At 49.1% G+C, this 24,733-nt stretch overlaps 1 protein-coding gene across 1 annotated transcript in view; it reads right to left on the bottom strand.

Annotated features, from left to right (window-relative positions):
- The window catches only part of LOC141977507 (IgGFc-binding protein-like), a 102,417-nt gene that overhangs the window by 60,116 nt on the left and 17,568 nt on the right, over positions 1–24,733 (bottom strand). Inside the window, exons 9-16 of the mRNA XM_074939024.1 lie at positions 24,442–24,583; positions 23,282–23,622; positions 21,022–21,595; positions 17,138–17,715; positions 16,075–16,645; positions 14,752–15,347; positions 1,402–1,975; positions 973–1,166 (exon numbers count right to left, since the gene is read on the bottom strand). Of these exons, the coding sequence (XP_074795125.1) occupies positions 973–1,166; positions 1,402–1,975; positions 14,752–15,347; positions 16,075–16,645; positions 17,138–17,715; positions 21,022–21,595; positions 23,282–23,622; positions 24,442–24,583 (3,570 nt within the window). The remainder of the gene's footprint in view (positions 1–972; positions 1,167–1,401; positions 1,976–14,751; positions 15,348–16,074; positions 16,646–17,137; positions 17,716–21,021; positions 21,596–23,281; positions 23,623–24,441; positions 24,584–24,733) is intronic.

Below are 24,733 nucleotides of genomic sequence, written 5' to 3'. Positions count from 1 at the left end.
CAGGTGAGGCTGCCCAGCTATTTGCACCTGTGTAACCTGAGACCCAGGAGTGGGGATGCGATCAGCTGACACCTTTTGCCCAGGGAGCAAGACAAAGAGAAGGAGGAGGAGCATCAAGGGGGGCATAGGAGGTCGGGTAACTGGAGATTGGCAGTCTGCGTGGGGGGACTGGAAGAGGGGGAATCCAGGGCGTCTGGCCCAGGATTTCCAAGATGGACTTGGCTGAAAGTCACTGATGTCTGTAATAGCAAGTTCTGTTCTATGCTGTATTCCTGTCTACTACTAAACCTTCTGTTTTACCGGCTGGCTGAGAGTCACGTCTGACTGTGGAGTTGGGGTGCAGGGCTCTCTGGCTTCCCCAGGAGCCCTGCCTTGGCAGACTCGCTGCAGGAAGCACACAGTGTGGAAGGAGATGCTGAATGCTCCGAGGTCAGACCCAGGAAGGTCAAAGCTGTGTAAGCTTCTTGCCCTGGAGACAGTGTAGCTCAGAGAGAGGAGTCTCCCCCAGAGTCTTGACTGGCTTTGTATAGAGTAGTTCCAGAGCATCGCCCAGTGACTCCGTGACATTGCTAAACCCAGAAATGTGTGGTGATGTGTGTGAAAATGTCTGTTCTGTTGTCATATTATTTGCTCTTAATGTTAAAGAGAAAGGCTGTCTCATGGGCTCAGCACTGAGCCAAGGGCCAGAAATAGTGCCTAGGTTTTAACCTCCCATCTGTTCGTGACTCACTATGTGGCCGTGAGCAAGTCACTGCCTCTCTCTGTGCCTCAGTTTCCCTACAACGGACAAAGGGAATTAAATAAACTTGCCTTTCTTGGCACTTTGGGCATTGGGTACTAGCAGAGTGGGGTGCCAGGCCAGATAGGCCAAAGCTCTGATCTACTATAGCTAACCCTATTCCTGGCTAGTGTAGGGATTAAGATGTGGATAGAGCAAAAATTAGATCAGACGCAGACTGCTTGAGGAGGTACCTTGTAGTATCTCCCATGCTCGAAGCACCCACAGCTCTCCAGAGTCACACAGCCCTGGCCATCGAAGAAGAAGCCCTTGTCACACTGGCAGCCTTCAGCACAGGTCTCCGGGCAGTCCATGATGTCTCCAGTGCAGGTGGTGGTGCAGAGGTTGGCACAGACCTCATAGTGGCTGTTGGTTGGGCAGGTCAGAGCTTAAATAGAGAGAGAATTAATTTAGGGCAGGAAAGATCTCACACCATGAACCAGAGGTACAGAGATATGAAGGGGAAGAGAGCTGGGCTGGGAGGAGAGGACAAGGACACTTATTTAAGGTTAGTTTCCATCCAGAAGAGTTTCTGAAGAAACCCAGAGGTTTGGAATGAGATGCCTTGAAATTATGACCCTCCCCAGTGTGTCCCAGAGCTCCATCAGCATCACAGCACTTACGGCAGAAGGAGGCGCTCCTCCAGAGCTGGATGGTGACCTTGGCCTCTTGGCAGGCCGTCACATAGCTGTGGATGCTCTGGCACAGGACCTGGGAGTCCCCGTTTCCCAGGCACACATCATACAGGCAGTTGCTCTGATACACGCTGGGGCTGACCGCACCGTGGCAGGCCGCGAAGGGGCCGTCGGGGTCTGTGAGCAGCCCACAGTAGTTGCGCCCTTTGAAGACGTCCTTCTTCTTCTCTTCGCAAACTGGACAGCTGTTTCCAGCACATCTGTCTGTACAGGATGCTCCTGGGATCTCGACTTCCCAAGCAGAGCCAAATGCTGCCACATCAGGGGCTGTCCTGCCATTGGGGAGCAGGAACTCCTCATCTTCCCGTCCATTGTAGTTCCCGCACAGGCCACACGTCTGGCCCTGGTAGGTCCCTGGGATGGTGACTCTGGCCTGATAAACCAGGTCGAAGCTCACAGTGAGGCCAAAGTCAGTTTGCACCAGTACGTTCCCGCTGTGCTGATATGCCCGGAGCCGCCCATCAGCCACGATCACAGGCAGGTTGTGGGACACCCCGTCCACCTGGGAGAGACAGAGCATCCTGTGTGAGCTGTGGGGAGTGGATACTGTAGGGTTTGGGTTATGGGCAGTGAGTTTTGAGATTCTGTTCTCACTGACACTGTAGCGTAAATCCAGTATGACTCCAGATCTCACTTTAGAATAACTCCAGATTTACACCAGTGCCAGATCAGAATCTGGTTCCAGGCCTGCAATAAATTAGGCAGTAAAAGCCCTGATCACTGTATCGCATGATCACGCTGGCCCACATCTCCCTCTGCCCCTCACCTCACTCCTGATCTTTCTCTTTCCCACTCCCTCCATCTTCTTACCCTGCTCTTCACATGCACCTGTTTGGGAGCTGACTTCACCGCATCTCAGCTGTTCCCCTTGTGCAAGTGTAATGTGATTTTTGTTAGGTCCTCAGAGATCATCAGCACCGCTATTCCCACTCGAATCACTCCCCACCGATATGTTCCCATCCTGCTGCGCTGATGAGACCCACAGAGTCAAGGGGAGAGGAGATGGAGGCCAGGGGAGGGTTTCAGCACAGGCTGAGTACAAACAGTGGCAGAGAAGGATAATGATGCCATTGCTGACAGGCAGATTTGCAACAAGAGGAGGTTTAGGAGGAGAAGGAGAGTTCAGGTTCAAAGTCAATACCCAGGTTAGAAAAAATGGAGACAAATCTTCAAGGGGAAACTTCTTGTCCATATGTTCCAAGCTCGTCACCCTGGCCTATCTCTCTGCTCCCCTTTTGCTAACCACCCACCTCCTCCCTGATCCTGCAATTTCCTGGCGCAAGTGCTAGGGGAGCCAACTAGGGGGGGCGCTTTTCTTGACCTGCTGCTCACAAACCGGGTAGAATTAGTGGGGGAAGCAAAAGTGGATGGGAATCTGGGAGGCAGTGACCATGAGTTGGTTGAGTTCAGGATCCTGACGCAGGGAAGAAAGGTAAGCAGCAGGATACGGACCCTGGACTTCAGGAAAGCAGACTTCGACTCCCTCAGGGAACGGATGGGTAGGATCCCCTGGGGGACTATCATGAAGGGGAAGGGAGTCCAGGAGAGCTGGCTGTATTTCAAGGAATCCCTGTTGAGGTTACAGGGACAAACCATCCCGATGAGTCGAAAGAATAGTAAACATGGCAAGCGATCAGCTTGGCTTAATGGTGAAATCCTAGCGGATCTTAAACATAAAAAAGAAGCTTACAAGAAGTGGAAGGTTGGACATATGACCAGGGAAGAGTATAAAAATATTGCTCGGGCATGTAGGAAAGATATAAGGAGGGCCAAATCGCACCTGGAGCTGCAGCTAGCAAGAGATGTCAAGAGTAACAAGAAGGGTTTCTTCAGGTATGTTGGCAACAAGAAGAAAGCCAAGGAAAGTGTGGGCCCCTTACTGAATGAGGGAGGCAACCTAGTGACAGAGGATGTGGAAAAAGCTAATGTGCTCAATGCTTTTTTTGCCTCTGTCTTCACTAACAAGGACAGCTCCCAGACTGCTGCGCTGGGCATCGCAACATGGGGAGTAGATGGCCAGCCCTCTGTGGAGAAAGAGGTGGTTAGGGACTATTTAGAAAAGCTGGACGTGCACAAGTCCATGGGGCCGGACGAGTTGCATCCGAGAGTGCTAAAGGAATTGGCGGATGTGATTGCAGAGCCATTGGCCATTATCTTTGAAAACTCGTGGCGAACGGGGGAAGTCCCAGATGACTGGAAAAAGGCTAATGTAGTGCCCATCTTTTAAAAAGGGAAGAAGGAGGATCCTGGGAACTACAGGCCAGTCAGCCTCACCTCAGTCCCTGGAAAAATCATGGAGCAGGTCCTCAAGGAATCAATCCTGAAGCACTTACATGAGAGGAAAGTGATCAGGAACAGTCAGCATGGATTCACCAAGGGAAGGTCATGCCTGACTAATCTAATCGCCGTCTATGATGAGATTACTGATTCTGTGGATGAAGGGAAAGCAGTGCATGTATTGTTTCTTGACTTTAGCAAAGCTTTTGACACGGTCTCCCACAGTATTCTTGTCCGCAAGTTAAAGAAGTATGGGCTGGTTGAATGTAATATAAGGTGGGTAGAAAGTTGGCTAGATTGTTGGGCTCAACGGGTAGTGATCAATGGCTTCATGTCTAGTTGGCAGCCGGTGTCAAGTGGAGTGCCCCAGGGGTCGGTCCTGGGGTCGGTTTTGTTCAATATCTTCATAAATGATCTGGAGGATGGTGTGGATTGCACTCTTAGCAAATTTGCGGATGATACTAAACTGGGAGGAGTGGTCGATACATTGGAGGGCAGAGATAGGATACAGAGGGACCTAGACAAATTGGAGGATTGGGCCAAAAGAAACCTGATGAGGTTCAATAAGGATAAGTGCAGGGTCCTGCACTTAGGACGGAAGAACCCAATGCACAGCTACAGACTAGGGACCGAATGGCTAGGTAGCAGTTCTGCGGAAAAGGACCTAGGGGTTACAGTGGACGAGAAGCTGGATATGAGTCAGCAGTGTGCCCTTGTTGCCAAGAAGGCCAATGGCATTTTGGGATGTATAAGTAGGGGCATAGCGAGCAGATCGAGGGATGTGATCGTTCCCCTCTATTCGACATTGGTGAGGCCTCATCTGGAGTACTGTGTCCAGTTTTGGACCCCACACTACAAGAAGGATGTGGATAAATTGGAGAGAGTCCAGCGAAGGGCAACAAAAATGATTAGGGGTCTGGAACACATGACTTATGAGGAGAGGCTGAGGGAACTGGGATTGTTTAGTCTGCAGAAGAGAAGAATGAGGGGGGATTTGATAGCTGCTTTCAACTACCTGAGAGGTGGTTCCAAAGAGGATGGCTCTAGACTGTTCTCAATGGTAGCAGATGACAGGACAAGGAGTAATGGTCTCAAGTTGCAGTGGGGGAGGTTTAGGTTGGATATTAGGAAAAACTTTTTCACTAAGAGGGTGGTGAAACACTGGAATGCGTTACCTAGGGAGGTGGTAGAATCTCCTTCCTTAGAGGTTTTTAAGGTCAGGCTTGACAAAGCCCTGGCTGGGATGATTTAACTGGGAATTGGTCCTGCTTCGAGCAGGGGGTTGGACTAGATGACCTTCTGGGGTCCCTTCCAACCCTGATATTCTATGATTCTATGATTCTATGATCCTCTCTCTTTACCATCCCCATCTCCTCCACCCACATTTGGCCTGTAGCTCTGCTTCATGCCCACACCTACATTCAGAACTATCTCCTACTTCTTGTCCAGGTCCTCCCTCCCCTAAAATCCCATGAGTTATGAACCAGGAATGGAAGCAGAGAAGATGGAGCTGAGCTGGAGGATGCTCCCTGTGCCCACGAGAAGCTCTCACATAGCAGCATCCATGAGTAATGCTCTCCATCATCTCCTGTTGGCTATGAGACTCAGTCCCATCCACCTGGATGATGACCTGTCCTTAGTTACTCATGCTTTTGTCAGCTCTTGACATGATTACAGCAGTAGGCTATAACCAGACATGAAGCCCTTAGCACTTAGAAAACTTCTGCTGGTACACAATTCTGCAACACATCTCCTCAGCAACACCGGCTGCTGTGAAGACATCCAACCTGTCCCTATGATGGCTTTCCAGAGAGCACTGAAGTTCTCTGTCCTTATCTTCAAGGTACTCAATGGCCTGAGCCCAGGGTATCTAAAAGATCAGCTACACTTTGGGGATGAAAATCATGTGTAAGCAGGGTCTGAATGAGCTTGGGGAAAGGACTCCAGGAACACATGGTATTTGCATAAACATACCTACTCTGCCTAGGTATTCAGTAGAGGGGGCTGCTTTGCCAAAGTGCTCAATTTTGCTGGTGTTGGGTTACAAATCACTTGTACAGACACTCTTTTCTTAACCTGTGTATTATATAATTTTTTTAACATCTGCTTTAATAATATTTTTAAATTTGAGTGGAGGGGTAATGAAATGTTATCCTGATTGTATGAGCAGAACGGTACTTACCCAGGCCTGACTGATTGAGGAGTTTCCCCTAAACTGAAGCTCACTTGCTAAGCAGGGGGTAGAGAGGTCAGATCCCAGTGAAAGAACGGTGAGAGTCCTAGACAGCATTTGACTCTCCGCTGTACTGTTCAATCATCTCTAGAGCTGAAATCACTGGTAACCAGACGCTGAGCCTTAGATCTGGTGTGGGACCATAGGTGCCGACTCCGTGGGTGCTCCGAGGCTGGAGTGCCCATGGGGAAAAAATGGTGGGTGCTTAGCACCCACTGGCAGCCAAATTCCCTCCCTCCCCCACTGCCTCCCTTCCATTGGCAGGCCCCGCAGATCAGTGCCTCCCCCTCTCTCCCCGCGCCACCCGCCCGCCGCGAACAGCTGTTTCACAGTGTGCAGGAGGCTGGGAGGAAGTGGGGAGGCGCAAGGACAGGGCTGGCCTTACCATGAGGCGAACTGAGGCGGCCGCCTCAGGTGCCAGACTGGCGGCGGGGGGCGGGGAGGGGGAGGCCACTAGGATCCAGAGTGTAGAAAATTGTGTCTGCTGCTGGTGAATTCTCTCTGCTCTAGATGCACAGAGATGGTGGAGTGCTGTGCTGGAGGAAGGAGGGCACAAGAGACATAACAGGGAGGCAGGAGAAAAGGGGAGCGGGAATAACAGAAAGCAGCAGGAGCTGCAGGGAAAGAGAGGAGGAGGAGCCTCTTATGTACCTCTCGAGCACCCCCAGGAGCCTGGACTGTTAACACCAGCTTCTCAGGGAGCTTCCGGTTTCCTGCTGCTTCCCTGAACCCACTTGAGGAGAACAGGCAGTCAACTGAAGTAGTAGGAGCCAGTTAGGCCCTTAAGACGCTGATATCTTCCCTCACTCAGGCCCTGCTACCAGCCTGCTTATTTGTCCCCTTCAACTGAGCATTGAGAACAACTATCGCTGGCACAGAACAGCAGTCAGGAGTGAAAGAAGAAAACGCCCCTCTGGGGCAGCATTCAGAAAAAGAAAGAAAGCAAAGGAAGCTTTTCTATCTAAGCAGAAAGGAGCTCTCCTGAGATACACGGACACAAATGTTCAGGGTGAGCCTTCTGGCCCCAGTGAGGATGTGAGTGGTGAGGAGATGCCTGATCTTCCAGTTAGTCAGAGGGCAGGTGACCTGGCAGCTACTGCAGCATCCATATCTCCATCTCAAATGGATGTAACCAGGCACAGTCCTGAAGAAAAGTGTAGATCAGAGAAGAGTGTGGTGGAGGTACAAGAAACAGCTGCTGCTGAGTTTAGTTCCTTAAGTCTAGATGATCCAGGTCTGTGTACCCACTTGACTCTTGAGCAGTAGCCTGAGGGACTGCATAGGCCACAGCAAGTGAAAAACTTCACGTTCCCCAAAGACAATGGAAATAGAAGATTCCATCCCACACATTACTGGTGTGAAATCCCCAATGGGGACAAAGTGGACAGGCCATGGCTTACGTACTCCAAAACCCAGAATACTGCATTTTTTTGTTGTTGTTGTTGCAAACTCTTCCAGTCTAATGTTCCAGCCACATTGGGTTCTACAGGAACAAAGGACTGGAAAAATCTGGCTAGAAATCTGGCATTCCATAAGAAGGCAGGAAATCACCAGATAGCATTCCATAGGTGGAAAGAGCTTGAGATGAGACTAAGGTTAAAGGCCACCATAGATGATCAGCATCAAGAGAAGATTGCATCAGAGTCTCTTTACTGTCAAAATGTTCTGAAAAGGCTCATTGCCATTGTGAGAATGCTTGCTACCCAAAACCTAGCACTGCGTGGCACTTCAGATCAGCTGTGTGTGCCAAACAAAGGAAACTTCCTTAAAATTGTGGAGCTGATGCCTGAGTTTGATGCTGTACTCCAGGAGCATCTAAGAAGAGTCACCACCCAAGAAATGTACACACACCACTACCTTGGAAAAACAATTCAAAATGAGATCATCCAGTTACTGGCAACAAAAGTCAAATAGAAGATTGTGGCAGATCTGAAGTCAGCAAGATATTACTCTGTTATTCTGGACTGTACACCTGACATCAGCCATACAGAAAAAATGACATTAATGGTGCGTTTTGTAACAACAACAGAACCGAGTAAAAATGTCCCTGCAATGGTGACTGTCAGAGAGCATTTTCTAGAATTTATTGACATTGATATCCGAGTGTGTGTGTGTTTGCTGGGAGGGCAGTGTGAGAGCCTGAGCGAGTGCCTGATTGGCTGGTAGCCTGCAGGGGGCGGGCCTTGGGGCTGTCTGTTTGTTTGTTTCAGGGAAGCCTGGCTGTTTAAAAATAGCCAGAGCTTCGCGAACCAGCTGAGCAGCGGGGGACAGCAGAGCAGCACACAGCAGGAGTTTGCCTGGGAGTTCGCCTGGAGTGAGCCCAGTGAGGCTTACATCTTGTCAACTTCTCTGAGGAAGCTCATAGTAGGAAAGTGATATGGAAGGGGGGGGGGGTTCAGCTGTTGTGACCTGCACTGGATGTGCAATGTTTGTCTTTCTTCCACAGGACAGAAGCGACTTTGTCTGTACAAAGTGCAAGCTGGTCTCCATATTGGAAGAGAAGGTTCAAGGTCTGGAGCAACAGATAACGACCCTCCGTTGCATACGAGAATCTGAGGATTTTCTGGACAAAAGTCAGGATATGCTTCTACGGGCGCAAAGCTCTAAAGATTTAGAGCAGGTTGCACAGCGGAGCCAAGAGGCCAGTGAAGAAGCTTGGCAACATGTGACCTCCAGAAGAAGAAGGGGGAATGTCCGGGTTCCAGCAACGCAGACACAGGTAACTAACCGCTTTCATGTTCTCTCCACAGGTACCATTGCGGAGAGTGGACCAGACGATACGTCTGGGGGGAGAAAGCAGAAGGAGACTCCGCTGGTTGGAAGGCATGAGATGCGATGTCCTGAGGTTGGGGGTTCCACGACCACCACTCCCAAGAGAAGGAGGCGGGTGGTGGTGGTCAGGGACTCTCTCCTCCAGGGGACTGAGTCATCTATCTGCCGCCCTGACCGGGAAAACCGAGAAGTCTGCTGCTTGCCAGGGGCTAAGATTCGCGATGTGACGGAGAGACTGCCGAGACTCATCAAGCCCTCGGATCGCTACCCCTTCCTGCTTCTCCACGTGGGCACCAATGATACTGCCAAGAATGACCTTGAGCAGATCACTGCGGACTACGTGGCTCTGGGAAGAAGGATAAAGGAGATTGAGGCGCAAGTGGTGTTCTCGTCCATCCTCCCCGTGGAAGGAAAAGGCCAGGGCAGGGACCGTCGAATCATGGAAGTCAACAAATGGCTACCCAGGTGGTGTCGGAGAGAAGGCTTTGGATTCTTTGACCATGGGATGGTGTTCCATGAAGGAGGAGTGCTGGGCAGAGACGGGCTCCATCTTACGAAGAGAGGGAAGAGCATCTTTGCGAACAGGCTGGCTAACCTAGTAAGGAGGGCTTTAAACTAGGTTCACCGGGGGGAAGGAGACCAAAGCCCTGAGGTAAGTGGGAAAACGGGATACCGGGAGGAAGGACAGGCAGGAACGTCTGTGAGGGGAGGGCTCCTGCCTCATACTGAGAATGAGGGGCGATCAGCAGGTTCTCTCAAGTGCTTATATACGAATGCACAAAGCCTTGGAAACAAGCAGGGAGAACTGGAGGTCCTGGTGATGTCAGGGAATTGTGACGTGATTGGAATAACAGAGACTTGGTGGGATAACTCACATGACTGAAGTACTGTCATGGATGGTTATAAACTGTTCAGGAAGGACAGGCAGGGCAGAAAAGTTGGGGGAGTAGCACTGTATGTAAGGGAGCAGTATGACTGCTCAGAGCTCCGGTACGAAACTGCAGAAAAACCTGAGTGTCTCTGGATTAAGTTTAGAAGTGTGAGTAATAAGAGTGATGTAGTGGTGGGAGTCTGCTATAGACCACCGGATCAGGGGGATGAGGTGGATGAGGCTTTCTTCCGGCAACTCGCAGAAGCTACTAGATCGCACGCCCTGGTTCTCATGGGTGACTTTAATTTTCCTGATATTTGCTGGGAGAGCAATACAGCGGTGCATAGACAATCCAGGAAGTTTTTGGAAAGCGTAGGGGACAATTTCCTGGTGCAAGTGCTAGATGAGCCAACTAGGGGGGGAGCTTTTCTTGACCTGCTGCTCACAAACAGGGAAGAATTAGTGGGGGAAGCAAAAGTGGATGGGAATCTGGGAGGCAGTGACCATGAGATGGTCGAGTTCAGGATCCTGACACAGGGAAGAAAGGTAAGCAGCAGGATACGGACCCTGGACTTCAGGAAAGCAGACTTCGACTCCCTCAGGGAGCGGATGGGTAGGATCCCCTGGGGGACTAACATGAAGGGGAAAGGAGTCCAGGAGAGCTGGCTGTATTTCAAGGAATCCCTGTTGAGGTTACAGGGACAAACCATCCCGATGAGTCGAAAGAATAGTAAATATGGCAGGCGACCAGCTTGGCTTAATGGTGAAATCCTAGCGGATCTTAAACATAAAAAAGAAGCTTACAAGAAGTGGAAGGTTGGACATATGACCAGGGAAGAGTATAAAAATATTGCTCGGGCATGTAGGAATGAAATCAGGAGGGCCAAATCGCACCTGGAGCTGCAGCTAGCAAGAGATGTCAAGAGTAACAAGAAGGGTTTCTTCAGGTATGTTGGCAACAAGAAGAAAGCCAAGGAAAGTGTGGGCCCCTTACTGAATGAGGGAGGCAACCTAGTGACAGAGGATGTGGAAAAAGCTAATGTGCTCAATGCTTTTTTTGCCTCTGTCTTCACTAACAAGGACAGCTCCCAGACTGCTGCGCTGGGCATCGCAACATGGGGAGTAGATGGCCAGCCCTCTGTGGAGAAAGAGGTGGTTAGGGACTATTTAGAAAAGCTGGACGTGCACAAGTCCATGGGGCCGGACGAGTTGCATCCGAGAGTGCTAAAGGAATTGGCGGATGTGATTGCAGAGCCATTGGCCATTATCTTTGAAAACTCATGGCGAACGGGGGAAGTCCCAGATGACTGGAAAAAGGCTAATGTAGTGCCCATCTTTTAAAAAGGGAAGAAGGAGGATCCTGGGAACTACAGGCCAGTCAGCCTCACCTCAGTCCCTGGAAAAATCATGGAGCAGGTCCTCAAGGAATCAATCCTGAAGCACTTACATGAGAGGAAAGTGATCAGGAACAGTCAGCATGGATTCACCAAGGGAAGGTCATGCCTTACTAATCTAATCGCCTTCTATGATGAGATTACTGATTCTGTGGATGAAGGGAAAGCAGTGGATGTATTGTTTCTTGACTTTAGCAAAGCTTTTGACACGGTCTCCCACAGTATTCTTGTCAGCAAGTTAAAGAAGTATGGGCTGGTTGAATGTAATATAAGGTGGGTAGAAAGTTGGCTAGATTGTCGGGCTCAACGGGTAGTGATCAATGGCTTCATGTCTAGTTGGCAGCCGGTGTCAAGTGGAGTGCCCCAGGGGTCGGTCCTGGGGCCGGTTTTGTTCAATATCTTCATAAATGATCTGGAGGATGGTGTGGATTGCACTCTTAGCAAATTTGCGGATGATACTAAACTGGGAGGAGTGGTCGATACATTGGAGGGCAGAGATAGGATACAGAGGGACCTAGACAAATTGGAGGATTGGGCCAAAAGAAACCTGATGAGGTTCAATAAGGATAAGTGCAGGGTCCTGCACTTAGGACGGAAGAACCCAATGCACAGCTACAGACTAGGGACCGAATGGCTAGGCAGCAGTTCTGCGGAAAAGGACCTAGGGGTTACAGTGGACGAGAAGCTGGATATGAGTCAGCAGTGTGCCCTTGTTGCCAAGAAGGCCAATGGCATTTTGGGATGTATAAGTAGGGGCATAGCGAGCAGATCGAGGGACGTGATCGTTCCCCTCTATTCGACATTGGTGAGGCCTCATCTGGAGTACTGTGTCCAGTTTTGGACCCCACACTACAAGAAGGATGTGGATAAATTGGAGAGAGTCCAGCGAAGGGCAACAAAAATGATTAGGGGTCTGGAACACATGACTTATGAGGAGAGGCTGAGGGAACTGGGATTGTTTAGTCTGCAGAAGAGAAGAATGAGGGGGGATTTGATAGCTGCTTTCAACTACCTGAGAGGTGGTTCCAAAGAGGATGGTTCCAGACTATTCTCAGTGGTAAAAGATGACAGGACAAGGAGTAATGGTCTCAAGTTGCAGTGGGGGAGGTTTAGGTTGGATATTAGGAAAAACTTTTTCACTAGGAGGGTGGTGAAACACTGGAATGCGTTACCTAGGGAGGTGGTAGAATCTCCTTCCTTAGAAGTTTTTAAGGTCAGGCTTGACAAAGCCCTGGCTGGGATGATTTAATTGGGGATTGGTCCTGCTTTGAGCAGGGGGTTGGACTAGATGACCTCCTGAGGTCCCTTCCAACCCTGATATTCTATGATTCTATGTCACATTTGACAAATGTGCTTCTGAAAAAGCTGGAAGATATGGGAATTGCGATAGCTGACATGAGAGGTCAGGGCTACGACAATGGTGCCAACATGAGAGGAAAGAACAGAGGAGTGCAGACACGGATCCGAGAGTTAAACTCTCGAGCTTTTTTTGTCCCATGCAGTTCTCATTCACTGAACTTGGTGGTCAGTGATGCAGCATCAGCTTCTAGTGAGGCTGCTGAATTTTTTAATGTAATTCAAAGCACCTGTGTATTTTTCTCAGCATCAACTCATCGATGGCAAGTTTTGAAGCAACATCTGGGAACATCCTCTCTGACACTGAAACCACTGAGTGCAACACAATGGGAAAGTCGAGTGGAGGCGATAAAGCCTATCAAACACCAAATTGGGAAGATAGATGATGCCATAGTTGCCATTATGGAGGATAATGCTATGACAGGAACTGTTCATGGGAGAACAGTGGCAGGGGGAAGTGGAATCACCAGAAACATACCTAACTTCAAATTTCTGTGTGGCTTAGTGTTGTGGCATGACAAACTGTTTGAAATAAATGTTGTAAGCAAGAAACTCCAAGGTGTTGACCTTGATATATCTGGAGCAATGGAACAACTGGACAAAGCAAAGTCAGACCTACAGTCTTACCAGTCAGATGAGGGATTTCAAAACATTCTGAAGAGTGCGCAGAACTTGGCAGAGGAACTTCACACTGAAGCTATTTTCCCACCCATTCAAGAACACAAGAGTCACCGAAGAAAAAGACACTTTGATTACGAGGCACAGGATAATCCCATAAGAGACCCCAAACAACAATTCAAAGTTGAATTCTTTAAACAGGTGCTAGATTGTTCAATACAGTCAGTTGAAGAACGTTTCATGCAGCTCAAGGAACACAGCAGTATATTTGGGATGGTGCATGATATTCCAAAACTCCTTACTATATCTGAAGAAGATCTACACCAGCAATGCAGGGCACTAGAGACAGCATTGACACATGATGACATGGCGTGATATTGATGTGAGTGATTTAGGTGATGTACTGAAAGCCCTTTCAAAGATACATTTCAGCAGATCAACTCCAAAGGCTGTTCTGGAATCTATGTGCACAAATAAGATGACCACCCTCTTTCCAAATGCTTTTGTTGCTCTGCGCATACTTCTAACACTTCTTGTAACAGTTGCCACTGAAGAACTCAGCTTCTCCAAGCTAAAGTTCATAAAAACACATCTACGCTCCACAATGACACAGGAGAGGCTGGTCAGCCTTGCAACCATCTCAGTAGAGCATGAGCTGGCCCAGACTGTTGACCTTCAGGAAGCAGTTCAAATCTTTGCAACCAGGAAGGCACGGAAAGCACCACTTTGATTATTCAAACAGATAAAAATGCCCGTGTTTACTATGCAGACAAGACGTTTGCTGTTCAGACGTTTGAAAGTTAAGTGTTACTTAACATTTTTGAACAAGGCATTTTAAGTTGTTAGTTCTCCTTTATTGGGGTAGGTAGCAGAGCAGTACTATGAGAGGAGTAGAACAGGAAGAGGGCAGAATTGAGACCTTTCAAAGTTTTGGCCCAAGCAACGGGGTATGGGGGTGTCATTTGAGCTCCCCGCCTCAGGTGCCAAAATGTTGCAGGCCGGCCCTGAGCAAGGACGCAGAACGCTCGGGGGAGGGAGCGGAATATTAAGAAAAATCCACAACAAAACACCCCACTGAACATACAACTTCCCCTGGGGAGAGGAGGAGAGAACAAATAGGAGACAGAAGTGAGTCACATTGCTTAGTATATTACTGGAAGATGCTCAAATAGTCCAGTGATGAGCATGGAATAAGAACCTTGTAACAGGGTGGCTTGCCCCTTAAGGGCTAGTGGCCTGAGGTCAGCCAACCCTTATTACTAAGTAGGCACACCAATCACATGATTCCCCTATAAGAGCAGATGGTGGAAGCCAGGCTGATGGCCCAGCACAAAGAGTTCTCAGGGAAAAGAGAAGAGAGTGCAGAGGCTGCTGCAGACCAGTACGCTCCAGCAGGGAAACCTGCAACTTGGGAAGTGAAAAGACAGGCAGAAAAAGCCTGGGAGTGACCAGATAAAGAGGTAAATGGGTGGATGTGAAAACTTTATTCATAATGTGTGTTAATTTAACAAACCAGACCCCTAGGAGGGCTACTATTATTAAAAGTTGTAAAAGTTATTCAGAGGTCCAAGAGGGTAAACTGAGGAAGGCCACCTATAGAGTGACCTCTGGCCACGAGAGAACAAACCAGTATAGAAAAGAAGAGAATCTCTCCTGTCCAAAAGGAATCAAGAACGATCTAGGACTTACCATGATGAGCCAGAGTAAGCAAAGAAGGACTTACCATGATGAGCCAGAGTAAGCAAAGAAGGACTTACCATGATGAGCCCCTGTTTGCTCTGCAGCAGGGTGAGTGTGATGCCATACACCTGGATGGATACCAGCTTGGCCATGGACACATTCCTGGTGCCCCAATCTTCTTTCTCTACACTGATAGTGAACGGTGTAAGGTGACTGGCATCGGTGCAGGTCTTGGCCAGGATGTAGGTGCAGGTGCCTTGGAAGTCAAAGGGGACCCCGTCGAAAGAGAGGTAGTGGGGATGGCCAGAGGCAGAACAGGTCGCAGATCCAAATGGGCGACATTTCTGGATGCCGTCCACGACCCCGCATTCCTCACCAGTGCCACAGGAGAATGCCTTACACACAACCTCCCCACCAGCCAGACACACGCACTGCTCCTCGCATGAACCGCTCGGGTGGAAGGTCTCCCCGGCCTGGTAGTAAAGTCCCCAGTGGAGGCATCCGCACTGGGAAAAGGGGACGCAGTGGTCACCACTGAGAACAAAGCCCTCGTCACACACGCAGCCTTCCTTACACTGGGTCGTACATTGCACCGGGGCATAGAGGTTGCTGCATGTCAGATCGCAGCTGCTCCTGCAGAATTCGTAGTGACTGTTCGGGGGACAGGACGGAGCTGTAATTAGAACAAAGAGTTAGCTCACATCGTGCCTAAGCAATGTGCGCAATGAACCATCACAGAACATGCAATTTCATTCAAGCTCCTAATTTTCTATTTCCTTAGTTTGGTTAATTAATAAAAGGGCAACCTCTCTAATTCGGTCCCAGGTCTGGGGACTGGGTGTCCCAGAGACACCAGGTAATGGGATATAGACAATCTCTCTCCATGGGTTAGGCTTCTAATCTGGTCCAAGATCAGGGTGTAGGGAGTGGAGGGCTCATGGGCCTGGAATTGTTCTGTAGAGCTTTTCACCACTAGCTTTTTGCTTTGAGTCCAGGTCAGTAGTGCGTAAAACTCACTCCCAGGTGATGGCTTATGGGAGATGAGTTGGTGGGTTCCCAGCCCAGTTCCTAATGGACAGACATCTCAATTACTAAGACTCCACTGACTCCCAGCTCTGATTATGTCCAGTCTCAGCAGGGAAGCCAAGGACTGGATGGACCATGGAGGGAACTACTACATTCCCAGACAGTGCCTCTCTGGCCTGGGGTGCATCACATTGATAGGGCATGGTGAGGGGGCAGCTCCTATGACTGTACCCATCGTTTGGAGACAGGGCTTCTTTGTCACTTAAGAAACATTTTGCAGAACAGGATAAGCTGAGCATTTAGATCAACAACTACCAGCCAACAAAAACTAACAAGCCCCATGGGGCAATCAGTAGTGGACAGAGGCGACTCACAGCAGAACTTCATCATCCTCCAGGGATGCACCATAGCTCCAGCTTCCTGACATGCCTCGGAATAGTCAGCAACGGCCTGGCAGACGTTACTCTCCTGCCCACTGAGGATGCAGTAGCTGTACACGCAGTCTATGAAGTATCCATGGGGGTCCACTTTGCTGTGACATCCTCTGAAGGGGCCATTCTTGTCTAGGATGAGCCCACACTGTCCTCTGCTACCTCGTTGTTGTTTTTCAATAGCCTCTACACTTGCGCATGGGGGTATCGTTACTGCAGAGCATCCCCGGAGGTCGCCCACCTTCCAGCTCTGGCCAAAGCTGACTGGGCTTGGTGCCAGCGTGCCATCCCTCATGAGCAAGTCGTCCTCCCTGTCCCTGTTGAAGTTGCCACACAGACCACACACGGCTCCCGTGTAGGTGACTGGCAGAGTGACCGTGATGCGTCCTGACCACCCAGCATAGGTAACAATGAGTCCAAAGTCTGCCTGGATCACTGTGGCCCAGCCTTTTCTATACACAGTGATTTTCTTATCATTGAGGTTGAAGGGAAGGTTAATCAGGAAACCGTTCATCTGTAAGAGCAAATCATTCAGGATATGAAACATCGCTCGCTCATGGTGGAGCCTCTCACTCCGGAACAGAGCTCCTGCCCATAATTATAATAAAAATCCACCTCTGTTTAACTTTTGTCCAGTCTGCCTTGCTCCCTTCCCTACAACTTGCCTGAATCTCAGCTCTCCAGACTGGGCAGGATCCTCCAACCAGACTTTCATTACCTCTGGCTTTGGCTATTGCAGTTCCCTCCTCTCTGTTCTACCTGAGCCCCAGCTCCCCAGGTTCCCACAAACGCTGGATGCTACTGACACTTTCTGACCCATCTCAAGTGAAATGGCAGCACCCCGATCCTTAAATATCTCCATCAGCTCCCTGTTCATAGAAGAATCCAGTTCCCTTTCATTCTATATTTCACAGTCCTTCCATGCACTGTCTGTAACCTGTGTTGATGACACAGGTGACTTTCTAGAAATGTTTTAGAGAGACTAGAGACAATTTGAGAAACTCACCAGGACTTTCCCAGGGAATTGATTGCTGATCCTGAGTTTGGTCTGATAAACCTTAATCTGTAGAGGAGCGGTATTGTTCTCCTGGAAGTAGACCTCAAAGTCCACCAGTCCCTCCGCCTTCTTGCACAGGGCCGTGAGCTGGTAGCGGCAGGTGCCTTGGAAGTCGTATCTCTGTCCATCAAAGGTGGTGTAGTGCAGATTCCTTGTCACAGAGCAGGTGGCATAGCTGGAGGGGTAACAGCCCCGTACGCCATTCACTAGCCCACACTTCTCGGAGTGTTTGCACGTAGCAGCCACACATTCGACCTGTCTAGTGGCTGCATTGCACGTGCACTGTGTCCCACATATCTCATCGACCCAGAAGCTCTCATTGGGGGCATAGGGGCGTCCTTCAAACTGGCACCCACAGCCACTCTTGGGGATGCATTTGCCCTGGCTCAGCACAAAACCGTCCTTGCACTGGCAGCTTTCCACACAGGGGTCTTGGCAGCTGCTGGGGGCTGACTGGTCCACACACGTGGCTGGGCAGGCTGTTCCACAGAGCTGGTACTGGCTGTTCTCCAGGGGGCACTCCATGGCTGGAGAGTGAAGGACCCACAGATTTAGCAGCAAGTTCTCTCCAAGCAAAAACAGTATTTAAAATAGACAGAGGGGGATGTATCTTGTGGGGCTGTAATGAATAAATACTGTTCGGAATTGTGTGATTATGGGAAATTTTAACTTCCCAGATATAGACCGGAGGAAAAGTACTACCAAAAACAGCATGGCCCAGATTTTCCTGGATGGGATAGCTGGCAGAGTTCTTCACCAAACACTCACTGAACCAACAAGATGTGATGCCATTTTAGGTTTGGTATTGGTGAGTAGTGAGGACCTCCTAGAAGTACTGGTTGTAGGGGACAACCTGGGTTCAAGTGATCATGAACTAATTCAGTTTAAATGGAAGGATAAACAAAAATAGATCTGCAACTAGGTTCCTTGATTTCAAAAGGTCAAACTTTAAAAAAATAAGGGAATTAGTTAGGGTCCAGGAAGGAGACTGGACTGAAGAACTCAAGGATCTGAATGTGGAGGAGGCTTGGAGTTTCAGAAACAATCTGAAGTCGGCATTCCAAGCAAGGGGAAAAAATTTATAGGGAAGGATTGCAGACCAAGCTGGATGAGCAAAAGTCTCAAACAGGTGATTAAGAGAAAGCGGAAAGCCTACAAGGAATGGAAGAAGGGATGGATCAGGAAGGAAAGCTACTAGTTGAGGGTCAGAAAGTGTAGGGATAAAGTGAGAATTGCCAAAAGCCAAGCAAAGTTGGACCTCGCAAACGAAATTAAAACCAAGAGTAAAATTTTCTATAGGCATATAAATAAAAAGGAAAGAAGAAGTGGGACCACTAAGCACTGAGGATGGGGTGGAGAGTAAAGATAATCCAGGTATGGCCCAACACCTAAACGAATATTTTGCCTCAGTTTTTAATAAGGGTAATGAAGAGTTTTGGGGTAGTGGCAGGGTAGCTAATGCGAACAAGTATATGGAAGTAGAAATTATGGTATCTGAGGTCGAAGTCAAACTCAAAGAGCTTAATGGGACTAAATCGGGGGGCCTGGATAATCTCCATCGAAGAATATTAAGGCAACTCGCACATGAAATTGCAAGCCCAATGGCAAGGATTTTTAATGAATCTGTAAATTTGGGGAAGAATTTCTAATATTGGTCCTATTTTTAAGAAAGGGAGAAAAGTGATCCAGGAAACTACAGGCCCGTTTGTTTGATCTCAGTTGTATGCGGGTCTTTGAAAAAGAAAGCAGTAAGGAAACAGAGGTAAATGGTAATTGTGATAAAATATAACATGGTTTTACAAAATGTAGATCATGCCTGGCCAACCTGATCTCCTTCTCTGAGATAACTGATTTTTTAGCCAAAGGAAATGCAGTAGATCTTATGTACCTGAATTTCAGTAAGGCATTTGATACTGTTCCATATGGGAAATTATTAGTTAAATTGGAGAAGATGGGGATTAATATGAGAATTGTAAGGTGGATAAGCAACTGGTTAAAGAGGGTACTACAACAAGACATATTGAAAGGTGAATTGTCAGGTTGGAGGAAGGTTAATAGTGGAGTTCCTCAGGGATTGGTCTTGGGATCAATCTTATTTTACATTTTGGCCACATTTTGGCACAAAAAGTAGGAGTGCAGTAACAAAATTTGCAGATGACACAAGATTGGGGGGGTATTACCAATATGGAGGAGAACCGGAATATCATACGAGAAGATCTAGATGACCTTGAAAACTGGAGTAATAGAAATGGGATGAAATTTAATAGTGCAAAGTGCAAGGTCATGCATTTAGGAACTAACAACAAGAATTTTTGTTATAAACTGGGGATGTATCAGTTGGAAGTGACAGAGAAGGAGAAAGACCTGGGTGTATTAGTTGAGCACAGGATGGCTAAGAGCCACCAATGTCATGCGGCTGTGAAAAAAGGCTAATGCAGTCAGGAGAGGTATTGCCAGTAGAGACAGGGAAGTGTTAGTACCATTATACATGGCACCGGTGAGACCTCATCTGGAATACTGTGTGCCATTCGGGTCTCCCATGTTTAAGAAAGATTAATTCAAACTAGAACAGGTGCAGAGAAGGGCGACTAGGATGATCCAAGGAATGGAAAACCTACCTTATGAGACAAGATTCAAAGAGCGTGGCTTGTTTAGCCTAACCAAAAGAAGGCTGAAGGGAGATATGATTGCTCTCTATAAATACACAAGAGGGATAAACACCAGAGAGGGAGAGGAGTTACTTAAATTAAGCACCAATGTTGACACAAAAACAAATGGACATCAACTGGTCATCAACAAGTTTAGCCTTGAAATTAGATGATACCCATCACAGGAGTGAAGTTCTGGAACAGCATTCCAAGGGAAGCAATAAGGACAAAACACCTTACTGGCTTCCAGACTGAGCTTGATAAGTTTATGGAGGGGATGGTGTGATGAGACTGCCCACAATGGCATGTAGCTGATCTGTGAGTGGTAGCAGCAATGTCTCCAACAGCCAGGGATGGGACACTCGATGGGGAGGGTTCTGAGTTACAACAGAGAATTCTTTCCCAGGTGTCTGGCTGATGGGTCTCACCCACATGACCAGGGTCCAGCTGATTGCCATATTTGAGGTCAGGAAGGAATTTTCCCCACAGGTCAGATTGGCAGACCCTAGAGATTATTTGCCTTCCGCTGCATCTTGAGCGACAGGTCACTTGCTGGTTTAAACAAGTGTAAATGGCGGATTCTCTGTAATTTGAAGTTTTTAAATCAAGTTTTGAGGATGTCAGTAACTCAGCCAGAGGTTAGGAGTCGGTTACAGGAGTGGGTGGGAGAGGTTCTGTGGGCTGCAACGTGCAAGAGGTCAGACTAGATTAACATCATGGTCCCTTCGGACCTTAGAGCAGTGGTTCTCAACCCAAGGTCCACAGGTCATTGTGGCCCATGTGACATCCTCTCAGCCATACAGGTAGTATATATATTGTGTGGATGCAGCACATATAACACTAGAGAGCTGCATGTGCGGCCCACAATGGTAAATAGGTTGAGAACCACTGCCTTCGAATCTATGATTCTATGAGTGTCTTAAACTGTCACCATCTTACCCCAGCTCCCATGTGTTATCAGTGGACGTTAGATACTCCAAGTGACAGGCACCTTAGCAATTCCAGACAGACAAGTACTGTGGGTACAATAGAACCCAGAGTCCTGATTTCCCAATCACTGCTCAATCCCAAACCACTCGATCACGCCCCCTCCCAACACCAGGGCTAGAACTCAAGAGTGCTGAGCCCCAGGCTTCCCGGTCTAAACAGCAGACCATAGACCTTGGCATACAAATCTGTACTCACGGCATCTGGCCAGCTGCCTCCATTCCCCAATCCTGACCCCCTCCAGCTGGCAGGCCTCCGCGTAGGCCTTCAGGGCCTCACACAGGGCCTTCCTGTAGCCGTCGCTGTGGCACAGATCGTACACGCAGTTGTCCAAGTAGACTGTAGGATCCACCTTGGTGTGGCACTGGCTGAAGGGCCCATCTGAGACCTTGGCTATCAGGCCGCACGAGGCCTCTTCCTTGTACTTTCTGGCTATGCTGGCGGCACAGGGCCTGCAACCTCCAATGCAATCGTGCCAGCAAAACTGATCCTCATCTTCCACTGCCCAGCTTTTCCCCAGGGCGGTGACACTGGGAGCCAGGTCCCCGTCTGGGGTCTGGAAGTCATTGGAGGGGTCCCCATTATAGTTGCCACACAGGCCACACAGGCTGTCGGAGAAGTCATTAGGGACGGTGACCCTCAGGTGGTTGTTCCAGTCATAGGACACCCTGAGGTTGAAGTCGGTGCGGAGGACGAGGGAGGTGCCGCTCTGATAGAGCCGAAGGGTCCCATTGTTCAGGGAGATGGGTAAGTGGGCCCTGGTGTTATTCACCTTTGCAGTGAGAAAGAAAGGGCAAAGGTCACAACTGAGTGCACAGGTCTGTCATTTACATACTGAGCTCTACTCTGATATAGTTTTTCACTAGTATTTGCCTATTCATCAAAATCAAAAGGGGTTTGAGAAGATTGTTCCTTTTCCAAGGAGTTCTGATGGAAACAAGGCCAATTTCAAAACCTGCCTGTTTTTTCCTGCCACCAGCTCCTCAGCAGCCTGCCGGGCGGACTGACCTGGAGCTGGGGCTCCATTCGTCTTCACAGAAAATGTAGTAATTTATGAGTTTCATTCCATATTGGAATGAAGCTAATTTTCAAAATATTGAAATCTTTCTGCCAATGGAATTAGCTTTCTCAGGCCAGCTCTATCTAATGTGATGTTTTAATTCAAATTTGGTTCCAGTTTGTGTCCAGAGTCACTGGAAATTGTGATTTGGCCCCATTGCTATTCATAGGATTTTTCTAACCAGGTCCTATATTATATCCATGATTGTGTTGTAGCCTGTTGTAGACAAAAGGAGTGAGGGGACGAATGAGTGGGAGGTACGCTAGGGGATGGGGTCTGCATTGGTTAGAACCATTAGGGAGCGGCTCTTGTGGGGACAGTGCTGCATGGGTGAGAGCCCTTAGGAGGAGCACTTGAGGGGTAAGAGGTCTCAAGGAGCTGACTACAATGTTCCAGGGCCCCTGAGGTTCCTCCGGTTGGAGCAGGCTCTGTAGGGCAGAACCCTGAGCTGCCTAGATGTGCCTCAGTTTCCCCATATCTTAGAGTTCAGGCAATGTCCTCCCGGATCCAGGAGTGGGGATTCTCCTCAGGTGGGGTCTCAGAGGGATCCCTGTTACATTAGAAACTGCTGGGGAATTTGTGGTAGGATGGACTCAGCGGAGCTGGGATTTGCCCACAATAGCTGAAATATTGGCCCTGCTCTTGAATGATGCACTGGGGATAGGTAATGACCAAATGCTCAGGTCTACACTTTATCTGGCATGCAGATCCCATGTGCTTGAGACAGAGCTGACAGCTCCTCACACTGAGTCAGGCAAGCCTTTCAGTACAGCACCCTGTAGCGCCATGCTGTGACCCTGAGGGATAGCGCCCTCGACTGACCCCCGCCCCCCACATCACTCCCTGCCACACAGCACCTGCTAGATAGGTATTGGGGTCAGCAATGACTTGCGGGGACAATGTTCCCTTTTAGGTGGCCCACCCCGCTCCCTGCAGCTCACCACAGTGGCTGCTGGCCATTGGTGTCGGCACTGACTCCGAGCACAGGGTGCCCCCATTAGGAAGCCTACCCATCCACTAACACAGTGTTGGGACTTAAGGAACAGCACTGACTCAGCAGCAGAGCTCACCCTACTACTTCAGCAAGACGCCCCACTGCAATGCCTTGGATTACTTCATTGAAAAGGCAGCCTATCTAACTACTGACCACACTGGGCCTTGTCTACGTTGGGCACAGCCTGGGGGCTGCTTTAAATGGAGCCTACTGGCTGTGGACCCATAGGGGGCATTGGCCAGCTGGGCACTGTCAGGGCCCATCACCTCCCAGCCACTCTCCTTTGCCTGCTCTGTCCTACCCACAACATGCCCCATCAGTGAGCTGCAGTTTCCTGCCCTCTATTTAGCAAAGCCTACAGGATGGATATAGGAGTAGGGTGGACGTGCGCGCCCAGCACTCACCCACACAAAGCCGGCTTCAGCCCTGGCTGCTGTGACAGTGACTCCATCCACCTGGACAGTCACCGACCCAACATAGAAAACCTGTGTGTTCCCACTGTTCTCGCTCTTGGCCATGACATGGAAGGAGGACAGGCCGGAGGCATCCCTGCAGGTCTTGGCCACGGTGTAGGTGCAGTTGCCATGGAAATCATACGCCCGTCCATCGAAGGTGTGGTAATGAAAGTAACCCCCAGCCCTGCACGTGCCCCGAGAGACTGGCACACACTTTGGCTGCTCATTTATCGTCTTACAAATAGTTCCTTCCCTGCAGCGGACCACACTGCACGATGGCTTTGGAATAACTAGTGGGGAAAGACAATAGAGAGACAAGAAACAGCAGACTAATCAGTAACATCTATCTATCTTTCTATCTCTCCCCCCACACTCATCGTTATATCTATCTATCACCATGCACTCCTCTGTCTCTCTTCCTCTGTGTATGCATCCGATGAAGTGAGCTGTAGCTCACGAAAGCTTATGCTCAAATAAATTTGTTAGTCTCTAAGGTGCCACAGGTACTCCTTTTCTTTTTGCGAATACAGACTAACACGGCTGCTACTCTGAAACCTATCCCCATACACACTTCCTTTGCATTATTCACAAACCTCCCGCGAGTCCCATGCTGAGGAAATCTCTGCATGTGTGTGACAACAGCAAAACCGGATCCTATGTCTCCTTCCCCGCAATGTGCGGCAGAAGTGGTTCAACACCTGTGGGCATGTTGCCAGCATCGATCAGGCAAAGGATTGTGGCTGGGATGTGATGGGCACTGACAGTGCCCAGCTGACTGATGGCCCCCACAGCCAGTGGGCTCCAATTTAGAGCAGCTCCTAGTCTACAGCCAGGGAGAAGATCTACGAGTGTGATCAGCTCCCTGACAGCTGCCCACTTGACTCTGCTGTGCACATCAGAAGATGGATGCAGCAGAGATGAGTGTTTCCAACAAGTGTTTCCATCTTTCAAGTCAAAATTCTGTAATATTATGGATCAGGGTTCCAGGCTAAATAAAAGGGGAGAGAGAGAGTGAGTGAGAAGGGTGAGGAGACATAATTGAAATGACTTTACTCACTGCTGATGGAATAACCCCTCAGAACATGTTTCAATCAGTGACTCTCCTTTACCTTCGTCGATGCAGTCCATGAGACCGTCTCTGATCTGGCAGGTGTCTCCACTGGTGCAGCTGTGAGCTTTGCAAGTCACCCCTCGGGCAGGAATGCAGGTGCAGCTTTGCTGGCACTCATTTCTCAGGACCGTCTCACTCGGCTGATGGGATGTTTGGGAAGGAGGAAATAACGCAACGTAAGTGGAAATGGTGATTTATAATAATTCCTGGCGGTGCTAAACTCAGAGCTGTGTGGTGAGGCGTGTGAAAAACTATTGTGTCATTGGACTAGATGACCTCCTGAGGTTCCT

The sequence above is a fragment of the Natator depressus genome, chromosome 24, assembly GCF_965152275.1.
Source record: "Natator depressus isolate rNatDep1 chromosome 24, rNatDep2.hap1, whole genome shotgun sequence".
NCBI lineage: Eukaryota > Metazoa > Chordata > Testudines > Cheloniidae > Natator > Natator depressus.
Note: the sequence above shows the minus strand (reverse complement) of the source record. Positions and strands in the feature narration are given on the sequence as shown.